Source organism: Enhydra lutris, unplaced genomic scaffold (genome assembly GCF_002288905.1).
Source record: "Enhydra lutris kenyoni isolate GAN:26980312 unplaced genomic scaffold, ASM228890v2 scaffoldscaffold12, whole genome shotgun sequence".
NCBI lineage: Eukaryota > Metazoa > Chordata > Mammalia > Carnivora > Mustelidae > Enhydra > Enhydra lutris.
Window position 1 is genome coordinate 48,490,820 of NW_019154096.1, and position 14,216 is coordinate 48,505,035.

At 41.7% G+C, this 14,216-nt stretch overlaps 1 protein-coding gene across 2 annotated transcripts in view; it reads right to left on the minus strand.

Moving 5' to 3' along the window:
* The window catches only part of LOC111144881 (aldehyde dehydrogenase 18 family member A1), a 39,800-nt gene that overhangs the window by 22,485 nt on the left and 3,099 nt on the right, over nt 1-14,216 (minus strand). For both annotated transcript variants that reach the window (XM_022499459.1, XM_022499458.1), the window contains exons 2-5: nt 13,333-13,448; nt 5,306-5,520; nt 1,828-1,977; nt 1,635-1,739 (exon numbers count right to left, since the gene is read on the minus strand). In XM_022499459.1, coding sequence (XP_022355167.1) covers nt 1,635-1,739; nt 1,828-1,977; nt 5,306-5,520; nt 13,333-13,420 — 558 coding nt within the window. In that variant the 5' untranslated portion in view covers nt 13,421-13,448. The remainder of the gene's footprint in view (nt 1-1,634; nt 1,740-1,827; nt 1,978-5,305; nt 5,521-13,332; nt 13,449-14,216) is intronic.

Sequence of the window (14,216 nt, forward strand, 5' to 3'; positions counted from 1 at the left end):
ATCCTAGGGAAGGCAAACGTGTGAGATGGTCTCAAGGATGGATGTTTGTTGGAAACCGGAGGGGACAGAGCTCTTTCACGTCAATATTAATGGAAGCCATGGCGGATGTGCAGTGGACTTTTAATGCTACTTTCATTAAAACCAACCAACCAAAAAAAAAAAACCAAAAAAACCCCCAAAGCATCATATCTGGGGAAAAAACAAAACAAAAGCAGTTACTGGACCTAAGTTTCCTCACCTGGCTCCAGACATTTTTTAAAAAATTAAAGACAAAATTGCCATTGGATTGTGGAAAAGAAGAAAGCTGATAATAGTGGCTGACAGAAATTAAGATTTCTATTATATTGATGCTAACACAAAAAAAGAATCTGAAAGAGTGGGGTGCCCAGCTACAGACAACAAGTGGACAAATCCATGACTTTCTGCTTCAGCTCACTTACTCAAGAACACTCTGGAACAATACCACAATGTAACTGCTGATAACACTGTGAGAATTATGAAGAAATAGAAACAGTAGTAGGAAATAAAAGACCAAAATCTGAAAGGATGTATACATAACAACATCAAATATGTAAAATGACACCTCTGTAAATGGCGGGATCAGGCACAGCAAAGGAGTTGGAAGACAGTAACTTGGGGAGTTCAATTTTTTCCAACTATTTTGTGAAATGACTGTTAACTTGTTTTGTGATATTTACATGTTTCTAGTGTACAGTGGTACTGATGATCAAAGATATAACTGAAAAAATAATTCCGGAAATTTAGGCAAAAAACAATGTGGAAAGAAGGTTCTAGAACATTTCAAGTGCAACCACTAAAAATGTACAAGTTTCATAAGGACGGGAACCATAGTTGATTTGTTTACCACAGTATCCCCAATGCCTAACATACTTCTTGGTATACCATTAAGTGCTCAATAAATATTTGTTAATGAATGAAAACCAACCATATGCATTCTTCTTTCTTATCAATGCTTGACAGAAATTTATTATACAAGGCAACCAGGTATAAAGAGGGGTACCTGGGTGGCTCAATAATTAAGCATCTGCTTTCGGCTCAAGTCATGATCCCAGGGTCCTGGGATGAAGCCCTGCTAGATCTGGGCTCCCTGTTCAGCAGGAAGACTGCTTCTCCCTCTCCCACTCCCCCTGCTTGTGTTCCCTCTCTCGCTGTGTCTCTCTCTGTCAAATAAATAAAATCTCTAGGGAAAAAAAAATAAGATAACCCAGTACAAAGAGAAGCAAGCTGCCCGAAGCCAAAGAAGCCAATGAAATAAAGATGCCTAATTTTCCTGTCATCAAAAATATAAACACATAAAGTAGTAGCTGTAACAGTTACTAGCATAATACCGAGTGCTAATAATTACTGGGAATGACACTACATTAAATGCCTTTCATATATTTTCTCATTGACTTCTTCCAAAAACCCACTTAAGTAGGCACTGATGTTATCTTCTTTTTTCAGATGAGGAGACTAAGGCACAAAAAGGTTACATCTAACAGTCTCTCTGCATTTCCCAACTAGCAAGTGTGAAGTTAAAGCAGTCTAGCTCTAGAGCCTTGCTCATCACCTCTTTGCTTCATGGGAATCACCCTCAAAGATCCCACACCTCTCTGCAATGGTGAGCCTCTCACCTGGGCAGCACAGATGCTGTACTGGGTAAACATGGCCTCATACAAGGCCATCAGTCCACTCTGACCGGCAGCTGCGCAGGCTCGTGCTTCTAAGACTGGAATTGCCTGTAACACACAAATAGATACGGTGTGGTTGGGAGTGAGGCAAGGAGGTCTATAGACCCATTACAAGGGCTAGGGAGGTAGCACTCACCATCTCTTTCAGCTGGTTCTGCCCCGAGTGCAGGGCCTGTCGGACACTCTGAGACAGAAGGATCTCATGGCGCAAGCGTTGCTTGCCAAAGGCTACGGCTCCACTGGTCACCAGCATCATCTCTCGGCCTTGATTCTGGAGCACAGACACCTAACATTGAGGGAGGAAAAGTTACAAGTTATTACTGTATCATCTCTTTCTTCTCTCAGGAGAGACTCAGGTAGGGTAGATGACTGAGTGGATCCCAAATGCTGGTTTATGGACCTGCACTGGGCTGGCTCTGGAAGAATCACCCAAGCTGTTTGATAAAAATACAGATTCCTACATGCTATCTCAAATTTGCTAAGTGGATGGCAGACAGAGATCAGAAATTTTGAATGAGGGGATTCTGGTATGCAGGCACCTTTGACATGCACAGCACTTGATGGTACCTGTGGGAATCTATAGTGCAGAAGGCCTAGTTGTTCCAGAAAAAGAAGTCTGGAGCTAAGAACTGCAATGTAAACTTAGCAGATGGCATCTTAGGTTCTAAGGCATGATGTGTAAGATTGAGGCTCTTTCTGAGGTATGTTGATCCCTATGGGTCACCTTAGGCTAGACCAAGGACAGATGTTCACCCTGTTCTGCTCTGTCTGCCCAGGTTGAGCTGTGGTCACTTTGTTCCCTACTTTGGACAGATGTGAAAGAACCAAAGACTCAAGCTACAAATACAGTCCATAGTCCTAATATGTCCATTCCTCCTGATTGAGCACTAGCAGCTCAGGAACTCACCAACATCTGTGATGAATCACGACTGTGAAAAACAACTTTTTATCATAGAAAATTTCATACTGGGGGCACCTGGCTGGCTCAGTCAGAGGAATATGAGACTCTTGATCTTGGGATTATGAGTTCAAGTCCCATATTAGGTACAGAGATTACTTAAAATGAATAAATAAATAACTTTAAAAATGGAACAAATGCTCGATACACACACACAAAAAAAAAGGAAAAAAAATAAAGAAAATTTCATACTTAACCAAGTAGTACAAACAGTTTTATAAATCCCCACGAACCCATCACCCAGCTTTAACAACTATTTCTCATGCCAATTTCCCAGTCTCTGGTATTGCCTTTACAGCTAGCCCCACAATTATTTTATTTTATTTTATTTTTAAAGATTTTATTTATTTGACAGACAGAGATCACAAGTAGGCAGAGAGGCAGGCAGAGAGAGAGGGAAGCAGGCTCCCTGCTGAGCAGAGAGCCCGATGTAGGGCTCGATCCCAGGACCCTGGGACCATGACCCAAGCCAAAAGCAGAGGCTTTAATCCACTGAACCACCCAGGCGCCCCACCCCACAATTATTTTAATACAAATCCCAGGCCCTGGACACACCATTTCGTCTATAAACATTTCAGGAGTAATTGCTAAAAGACAGAATATATATGCATACATCTAAAAACCAGTGTCACCTAAGACATTTCAGTAACTCCTTAACATAAAAGATCCAATCAGTTATAACACTGCTCCAATTTTTTCAGCTTGCCAAATGACAGTGACTGAGAGGTCCAAAGATGGGAAAGCCAAATCAGAGTGTAGTTTTTCTTGAGGCCTCCTAGGACAGAGCTGGGACTCAGCCTGGGCCTCCACGACTGGGAGAATTTGCATCTGCTGCTAAGTGCACAGTGTGAATGGTGCCCTGGAGTTGTGCAACCAAGGGGTTCCTTCTGAAGAGGAGGCTCTAAGAGTGGATTCCAGATTGGGGACAAGGACAGGAATGAGTATGACATGCCGGTGGGCCAGGGAGGAAGTAAGCTTGAAAGCAGGAGTGGTGGTCTCACCAGGGAGAATGGGAAATAAAGTACATCATTCCATTAGGCAGTTACGTGTCAGTGAAGTTTCTCACAACGTGGCCCTTTCATAAATATCAGCAGAGTGAAATTTCACCTGCACCTGGCTTTGTAAATAAAGTTTTACTAGAACATAGCTATCCCCATTCATTTACGAACTGTCTATGGCTGATTTTGTGCTACATGGTAGACAAAAATTTGAGACAGAGACCATCTGGCATACGAAGCCTAAAATATTTACTATTTGGTCTTTTGTAAAAAAAAGTTTATTGATACCTACTTTTGGCAAAGATAGGTAGTAGGATATGTAGTTATGACGTCTGAAACTCCCACATCAACCCTTCTTTATTGATAGTCTAGTCAGCCTGGCTTGCTTGCATAGTCAGTGGGGCATAAAATCCCTACTGGAAACTTCTGCTTTGCGCCCTTTGAAAGGTAAGATTCCCTGCACGGATCTCTTAGAAACTCAATCTGAAGACAGACTGTGGTCCCTGTGCAAATAAAGATGTTGGAGGACTTGGGCACAGATGTCTCTCAGACCCCAATGCCTGCCTGTACTCTCTCTTGCTGCCTCATATCCTTTGCCTTTATTTTTATTATTTTATTTTTTTTAAGATTTGATTTATTATCTGATAGAGACAGACACAGTGAAAGAGGGAACACAAGCAGGGAGAGTGGGAGAGGGAGAAGCAGGCCTCCCACCAAGCAGGGAGCCTGATACGGGGCTCGATCCCAGGACACTGGGACCATGACCTGAACCGAGGGCAGACGCCTAACAACTAAGCCACCCAGGCATTCCGTCCCCGCTTTTTAAAAAATCCTTTGCCTTTAAATGAAAGTCTTATATGGATACTCTCTGTGGATTCTGCCAAAGCCTTTCAAATATATAAACTTAGAAAATCTTTGTAATGATAGCTCATACTTATTTCCTAATTAAAAAAGAAAAAGCTTAGCAAAACAGGAACAAAAAAAAGCTCAATATTCATAAACATCCATCTGGGTACTCAACCCTGAGTACTCATCAGTCACCTGGGGAACTTTAAAAATCTAGGTGCTTGAGCCCCACCCCAGAGACTGAGTGCGAAGCGTAGGAATCTCTAGGCCCCTTAGACAATTTTAATGTGCGTCCGGGATTAAGAATCATCAACAAAGGGATGTTTGTTGGGTGGCTCAGCTGGTTAAGCATCTGCCTGCGGTTCAGGTCATGATCCCAGGACTCTGGGATGGAGCCCCACATTGGGCTGCTTGCTCAGTGGGAAGCCTGCTTCTCCCTCTCCGGCTGCCTGCACTCCCCCTGCTTGTGTTATCTCAAATAAATAAATAAAATCTTAAAAAAAAAGAAAAAAGAGGAATCATTGACATATACAGCTCCTTATCACTAAGAAGCCTGAGGGATGAACTGCATGAAATCAACTTTAATCCTTGACATCCCTTTGCTTGCCCTGGGATGCTGGGTTCACTGGTACCTTTACTGGAAAGGGAGTTTTTCAGACGGGGTTACATTTATTGTACTCAAATTATTTTTACGAGCTGATAAACCTGAGTTGATGGTTAGGATGGGTTAGGGATAAAATTAGGGCCGAACTGACAGCTTAAAAAACTCCGTATTATTTTTATTCACCAGAGTCTTCCATCTTGGCAATTACCTGCTCAACAATAGATGCCAGGCGCCCCAAGGCAAGGCCGCACTCATCCCCCCGGGTTACTACAGCACTTCCAAGCTTCACCACAATTCTCTTCGCGTGCTTCAGCTCACTGCGGTGGGCAAAAGACTTGCCATGTGTACGACTGAGGGGTACAGTGATAAAGGGGATGTTGCTCCAAGAACGAACATGTCTGATTGCTGAAGGCTGGACACGATCTGTAGCTCCCAAAGTCAAATGCAAGAAAAACGATTAATATATAATAAAAAGTTCTCATTAAAAACATACACATGCAATATTAATCAGTTTAGTCAAAAAAATAGCCTTATCACGCTTAACTGAGTCAAACCAACTAAATCAAAAGCCAGTATACCCAGCATGTTCTTATTCTAGTATTGCCTGGAGTTCACACCCATTATACAGGTCCCAGATACACTCAAACACTGTGAAGAGTTTAAACAAAATAATCTTTCCTGAAGACGAGTTGGCAAAATACACCAAAAGTCTTAAAAATGTTCACGTCTTTTGATCCAGTAATTCTATGTTCAGAAATTTATTCTAAGAAACTAATTAAAGACAGAAACAAAAAGATTTATCAGAAGGCTGCATCAGTGTTATTTGTAACAGGAAAAATCACAAGCAGAGTAAACATCCAAAAAAAGAAGAATTAATTAACTTTTTCATAATTTTTAATAACATAAGAAAATGCTCATGATGTTAGTTTCCTGTGTCTAAATGCACAGAAAAAAGATGAAAATAAATCACAATGTTAATGTTTTTATTTTTGATGGAATTACAAGTGATTTCAATATTCTTCCTTATTCTTATCTATATCTCCCAAATTTAAGCAATAAAAATACACTGTTTAAAAAAAAAAAATAGTGTGCTTTTAAAGAAACCATACCACTATAAATAGGGAGTGAGCCTGACTAGCAAAGACAATAAAGGGCAAAGTAACTGGTATGAGTAGTAAAAAGCATTAACTGATCCACCTACAAATTTTCTCTCTGACATGGTAGCATGATTCCAGATGTCTGTAACAATGATTAAAGATAACTGGATAGCTTTCTGAAGGACAAGGAATGTTGGAGTCAGATACTTTCAATCCTTTTGGACATCTGCCTCTGAGCAATCCTTTCCTGATTCTTTTTGCTTGCATGCTATACAGGATTTCTAAGGAAGCAAATATTAAATACACAGACACACACACACACACACACACACACACACACACACACACACACACACTCATATATAGGTATATATTGTCTTGATTAAAAAGCTAAAGATTTGGGGCACCTGGGTGGCTCAGAGGGTTAAGTCTCTGCCTTCTGCTTGGGTCATGATCCCAGGGTCCTGGGATCGAGCTCCACATCAGGCTCTCTGCTCAGCAGGGAGCCTGCTTCCTCCTCGCTCTCTCTGCCTGCCTCTCTGCCTACTTGTGATCTCTGTCTGTCAAATAAATAAATAAAATCTTTAAAAAAAAAAAAAGCTGAAGATTTCTCTACATAAAGCCAAAAGTAAAACAGTAGAAGCTCAATGTCAGGCACTGAATCCCTTCACCACCCTTACGGGTCCAACTCATCCTGCTGGCTGCTTACTAGTTACGCATTAGCCCCTTCACAAATGAAGAGACTTCTCTACTTTGAGCAGGGCACACGGCCACTAGTCAAAGGCTACATTCCCCAGACTTTTTGTGCAGCTAGACATGGCCATGTGACTTAAATTCTGGTTAGTGAGATACAGTGAAAGTGTTACGTGGAACTTCTAGGAATTTTGTTCAAAAGAGAAGTGTTTCCTTCTTCCCTTCATCCATCCTACTGCTTAGAACATGAGTATGAGGCAGGAGCTCAAACATAATTTTAGACTACAAGCAAAAACTTTGAAGTAAGAAACAAGGAGGAATGTGGATGCCCAATGATTTCACAGAACTATTCTGAAAGCCCTGGACTGCCTCCCTTCTTAGAAAACCCCAGGTTCCTTTCAAAAGAGAGAGGGGTGCCTGGCTGGCTCCATGGGTAGAGCATGCAACTCCTGAACTCAGAGTCGTGGGTTTAAGCCCCACGTTGGGTATAGAGATTATTTAAAAATAAACATCTTTAGGGTCGCCTGGGTGGCTCAGTTGTTAAGTGACTGCCTTCGGCTCAGGGCACAATCCCAGGGTCCTGGGATCAAGCCCCGCACTGGGCTCCCTGCTCAGCAGGAAGCCTGCTTCTTCTCCCTCTTTCATTCCTCCTGCTTTATGTTCCCTATCTCACTGTGTCTCTGTCAAATAAATAAATAAATAAAATCTTAAAAAAAAAATTAAAATCTTTAAAAGAGAGAGAGAGAAATAGGGTGCCTGGGTGACTCAGTCGGTCAAGCATCTGCCTTTGGCTCAGGTCATGATCCTGGGATCATGATCCTAGGATCGAGTCCCGCATCAGGCTCCCTGATGGTGGGAAGTTTGCTTCTCTCCCTCTGCCTCTGCACCTCCCCCCTGTTTTTACTCTCTCTCTCATGCTCTCTCTCGCTCAAATAAATAAAATATTTTTTAAAAAAGAGAGAGAAATAGACTTCTATTCTGTTTGACCCATTATTTTGGAGTTTCTAGTATACACACCTGACCTAATTGTATTGATACAGAAGAATGAGTGTCCAGACAGAGGGCCAGGTGAGGCCTTGCTGATGGATGGTCTCACTCACCACAAACAGACTTTCTCTTGGTGGGATTCCCTGATTGTAAGAAGCAAGTCAAGATGAGTACTACAGGTCCTTAGCAGGACTAAACTTCAGGTACTTCCTCCATAAGAGGTCTCTATGTGTCATTACAGGCACTTAATAAATATTTGCATGAATTACTATAGTAATCATTCCAAGCCACTATTCTACAATGGTACTACTGCAGAGTAACTTCCAACACTCCAATCAGCCATTATCACCTCCATTTATATTTACAGACAGATTTCCCAGATTTCTCTAGAGCTGCTACCTCTAACCCCCAACCACTAACTCTTCTAACTACAATGTAGCTTCTTTTATTTTCTCTATGCTGTAACAACCAGAGAAAATGAGCAGAATCTTATTCTCATGGACCAGAAGATCAGTGTGTGTTCTCCTCCCTCTCTGCTTCCTTCACACACAAATCTTAGAATGAGTATTTTTAATGAAGCAGTAAAGAGTCCTTTCTTCCATCTCTTAAACGACCACTTTAAAAAGCGCTTATGTTTTAGGTTTGTGGAGATACGAGAAGATGACAAGGTCTTTTTTTCACAGCAGGCTTACAGTCCAGTTCCTGGCACAAAGCTGCTCAGTAAGTCCATCACCTAGGACGGAACCGGGTCCTGGCACCCTTGCTCACCCACAGATGGGTTGTCTCTTCCTGCTGGGGGGAGTCCCAGGGACTACCAGGCTGGTCTGTTGTTGGGGCTAAGTTCTGTGGAGAGTTCCCTTTCATTAAGTTCGTCATCAATACAGGTACTGTGGCTCAGTCTTCAGTGCTATTATCATAAGCAATAATACACCTAAGTCTAAGCTTAAAAGTTGTATACGTAATTCTGTCTTCATTGACCTGGCAGAGAGAGGAGTGGGGTTTGGACCTGGGGCCTTAATGGCTATTTGCAAAGCTCAGAGCTACACCCAAGTATCAGTATCCCTTTGATAGCTGTCAGGACTAGGCCTGATAGCCATTTTTCTTTCCTGTCCCTGCAGGCCTTGTCCTGTCCTGGAGAGTGCTAAGCATGGGTGGAGCAGTGTAAGAGGGCACTTAAGGACACAGGTAGTGGCAAATATGACAGTCCAGGTGATCAAATGGCAGAAACCAATCAGAATCTAGCAGGCCAGGTTAGCATGAAAGAGCCTCCTGATCCATAATCTTTATCAGCAAAGATACCGGCACACCTGGGTGCCCGGCAGTCAAGGGTCATTCTGGCTTTAGGCAACTGGGTCACAGCAGATAGAGCTGACAAGGTTCAAGAAGAAACAACTATGAATAAGGTTTCGAGCAAGTAAAGGCTCAGTTACATCCAGAGGATTCTAGCACCAGGGAGAGTTCTATGGGGTACAGGGCTTTTTGGGCTTCCAGTTCAACAGTGCTGAGGACCTACATTACTCCCAGATTGAGCCTACCTTTCTTGGGGGCATTTTTCATGTTCCACAGTGTTGAGTATTTTTTAGAGTCTGTATTGAGGACTGAGAAGGCCTTGATTAGTTAGGAAAAATCCAAGGCTTCTGGAAGGGCAATCTCTTCCCATCTTCTAGTGAACCTTTAGTCTCACAGAAATGCCGTCTCCTCCTGGTTAGTGTAAGGGGATACTGAGAGGTAGGTGTGTGCACCGTGTTGGGGTTGGATGTGAGAAGAGGGTTGTCCATATTTTTCAAAAATGCCATGCACCATACTCCAAGGGAGGAGAAGTCTGTTACCTTTTCAGCATCAGAGTCCTTATGCTCAGCAATCACTGAGCCTGTGTTCCACACCTGAACAAGAGAGGACCCTGACAGGATTTCTATCTCCCTTCCCGGCCTTCCATTTCCTTTAGTGTTTAAAAGTATACGCTTTTTCACTTGGCCTTTCTTATTTCTTTTCTGTTCTTCTGCTTATCACATTCAGTGAACACAGGGCTCCAGAATTCAGAGGAATCTGGATACAAAAATTGAAAAACCCAGCAAAAAGATCAGAAAGTACCTCTTTTTATGAATTAGACTAAAGAGAATAAACAATAGTAACAATAATAAAAATACTGAATACTTACAATATACTAAGAGCTATGTTAGGTATCCACACACCTTTTATGGAGGCAGAGGACATAGAAAAGGACTGGTATAGATTCTGGAACTAGACTGACTGGATTGGAATCTAAATCCTTCCGCTTATTTGCTGTTACCTTAACTATCTCATAAGGTTGCTGTAAGGGATAAAATGAATTGATGCATGAACAAAAACTGACACAAAATAAACACTCAATAAATATTAGCTAGTATTATTTAAAAAAGTGTCTGCTATTGCTATCATCATACTGAATTCTCATGAGTTAAGTCTCATGAGTTAGGTATTATCATAAATTAGTTGGTGTTATTACACTAGCTTTATAAAGAGGAAACTGAGGCCCAGAGAAGCTGAGTAACTTGCTAACATTACCAGATTGCAAAAATGGCCACAATACTTTGAAGCTTCTTCCATCAACAGGCAGAATCTGTTCTCCCACCCCTTAAATCTGGACCTGCTCTATGACTTGTTTTGACTAATAAAATGTAGCAGAAGTAACACTGCATAAATTCTGAGCTTAGGCCTCAAGAGGCCTTGTGGCTTCCACGCATGCTCTTTTCGGGAACCCTGAAACCAACATATGAAGAAGTCACGTTTAGCCTGCTGGAGGATAGGAGACCATGTGGAACAAAGAGGATCCATCATCCCAGCCGAGGTCGTTGAGCCCTCAACAATCGGCCCTGAGCCAAAGAGCTTCTGACACAAAGAACGACCATGCAACTAAGCTGGGTCCAACACAGAATTGTGATCTAAATCTATAGTTCTTTTAAGTCACTGAAGATATTTAGTAAGTAAGTAGGACAGCTAGTTTCAAAACCCATGGCGCCTGGCTCAACCTTGATCTTTTCTCCCTTATATTCTTCCTTATGTGAATGGGAACACAGAGATTTTTTTTTCTAGATAATGATAAGCTTCATTAGTTGATAAGCAAGTTCTCTTACAGTAAAGTCTGGAGACAGACTACTGGCAAGATTTAACTGATATCAAGGAGACAGCCACTCAAAACATGGTAAACAGCCTCTCAACAAGTGCTGCTGGAATAACTAGATGTCCACAGACAAAACCATAAACCTTGACCTAAACCTTACAAAAAATAACTCAAAATGGATCATACACTTAAATGCAAAATGTAAAGCTATAAAACTTTTAGAAAAAACACAGGAGGAAATCTTCAGTATGTAGGGCTATACAAAGCCCATAAACTTGACCCCAAATGTACAATCAATGAAAGAAAATATTGTTAAATGGGACATCATCAAAATAAAAAAACTTTTCCCTGTGAAAGATCCTCTAAAGGAATGAAACGACAAGCTATAAATCGTGAGAAAATACTTTCAAACCACTTATCTGTAAAGGACTGGTATCTAGAGGAGAAAGAACTCTAAAAATTAAAAGCTAAAAAACAATATAATTAAAGATGAGAAGGAACCATTTCACTAAAGAGGATTTAAGATGGCCAACTAGCACATGAAAAGATGTTCAACATTGGGGCGCTTAGGTGGCTCAGATACTAAGCCTGCCTTTGGCTCAGGTCATGATCCCGGAGTCCTGGGATCGAGTCCCACATCGGGCTCTCTGCTCAGCAGGGAGCCTGCTTCTCCGCCCCCACCTCTCTGCCTGCCTCTCTGCCTACTTGTGATCTCTGTCTGTCAGATAAATAAAATCTTTAAACAAAACAAAACAAAAAAGATGTTCAACATTATTAGCCATTAGGGAAAAGAATGTTAAAATCACACGGAGGTGGGGCGCCTGGGTGGCTCAGTGGTTAAAGCTTCTGCCTTTAGCTCAGGTCATGATCTCAGGGTCCTGGGATTGAGCCCCACATCGGGCTCTCTGCTCAGCAGGGAGCCTGCTTCCCCCTCTCTCTGCCTGCCTCTCTGCCTACTTGTGATCTCTATCAAGTAAATAAATAAAATCTTAAAAAAAAAACCACGGAGATATGATTACACACTTATCACAATGGCTAAAATCAAAGGGTGACAACATCAAATGTTTATGAGGATGGAGAGAAAGCGGATTGCTCATACACTGCTGGGGGGAATGGAAAATGGTATAGCATTCTGCAAAAACAGTGCGGTAGTTTCTTAAACAACTAAACATACAACGGCTATATGATCCAGCAACTGAACTCTCAGGCATTTATCCCAGAGAAATGCAAACTCTGTCCACACGAAATCCTGCACACAAATGCTCACAGCAGTCATACGCATAAAAAATTGGAAACAACCAGATGCCCTTCAATGGGTGAATGGTTACACCAGCTGTGGTATACCCATACCATTAAATACGACTGAGTAATAAAAAGGAAACAACTGATACACACAGCAACTTGGATGTCTCTCCAGAGAATTATGCAGGGTAAAAAAAAACCCATCCCCAAAGATCACATACTGGATGACTTCATTTATTTAACATTTTTTGAAATGACAAAATTATAGAAATGGAGAACAGATTAGTGGTTGCCAGGGGTTAGGGATTGGGAGGAGGAGGACAGACATAAAAGACAGAAGTGAAGGATCTTGTAATGGTGGAAACGTTCTTATCTTGACTAGATCAATGTCAATATCTGGATTGAGATACTGGAAGAACATGTAAAAGGGCATATGGGATCTCTCTGTATTAGCTCTTATGATAGCACATTAATCTCCAGGGTCTCAAAATTAAAGCATAACTACAAAAAAGGGTAAGGAACACAAATAGCCTGTAAAAAAACTTCGGGAAAATAGAAGTAACACCTCATTTGAAAATTTTTAAAAAAGAATTTTTTTTAAAGATTTTATTTGACAGAGAGAGAAAGATCACAAGTAGGCAGAGAGGCAGGCAAAGAGAGAAAGAGAGAAAGAGAGAGAGAGAGAGAGAGAAGCAGACTCCCTGCCGAGCAGAGCCTGATGCGGGGCTCAATCCCAGGACCCTGAGATCATGACCTGAGCCGAAGGCAGAGGCTTAACCCACTGAGCCACCCAGGCGCCCGAAAATTTTTTTAAATTTTAAATTAATTAATTAGGCATACAAAAAGCTGTAAAAATTAATGAGTACAACTTGATGATTCTGTAGATATGTATACACCTGTGAAACCAACACCACAGTTGATGCCATAAAGCTATCACCTCCAAAAGTTTCATTTTATTGATAAATACAAACACTTTTAGAACATTTCACCAGTAGATTGTTTCCTTGTTTACTCTTTGTCCAATTCTGCCAAATTATACTTTTTTCTCCTTTAAAACCTTGCGTGAAACACACTTCCACACTTCCCACATGCTTCTAAGTTTCCTGTGGTACGTACGGGATCTGGAGAGGGCTGTGGATTGGAGCCAGGGAAGGAGACGCTGGCGGAAGGGCTGGAAACCAGAGCAACAGATTTGTCTCAACATGCTGCGATGTGGTCACTGATCAAAGTATCTGTAGAATACATTTTTAAAAGATGAAAATGAAAATAATAGGCAATTAACTTTATTTTCTTCCACTTTCTCATACTCTCAGAGTAAAAACTTGACTCTTCTGCTCCAGACTCCTCTGTATTAGGCACACTCCTACCTGTTCTGTATATAGAAAAGAAAGAGACAAGAAATGGCTCCTTCCCAGGTCCCACCTCTATCCTTCCTTTCCTAGGACCTCCTTAGTTTTTATGTAAGCAAATCACAATTCAGGTTTATAAATATTCTGAGTGACAAAAAAGTTAAAGTACAAGGTTTCTGTATTGATACTAAATCTTCATTACAATTCCTACACTATTAGGGAGACTCAAACAAATAAAAAACAGATCCAACATCCAATAAGCAGCCATCTCCACCTTCCTGCTATCACCTCCCAAAAGAACTCTGAAAACCACATATTTGAAATGTCTGCTTGATCCCTGCTGACACAAAAAGAGGATGGGAAGGCCAGAGGCTACTGTCATCTTTCCTCCTCCTGCCCACAGGAATCTAAAGCTTACTCTTGCATGCCTGGCAGAGTGCAATGTCTGCAAATGGTCAGTATTTTAGGGGCGCCTGGGTGGCTCAGTGGGTTAAGCCTCTGCCTTTGGCTTGGTTCATGGTCTCAGGGTCCTGGGATCGACCCCCACATCGGGCTCTCTGCTCAGCAGGGAGCCTGCTTCCCCCCCCCCCTTTGCCTGCCTCTCTGCCTACTTGTGACCTCTCTGTGTGTCAAATAAATAAATAAAATCTT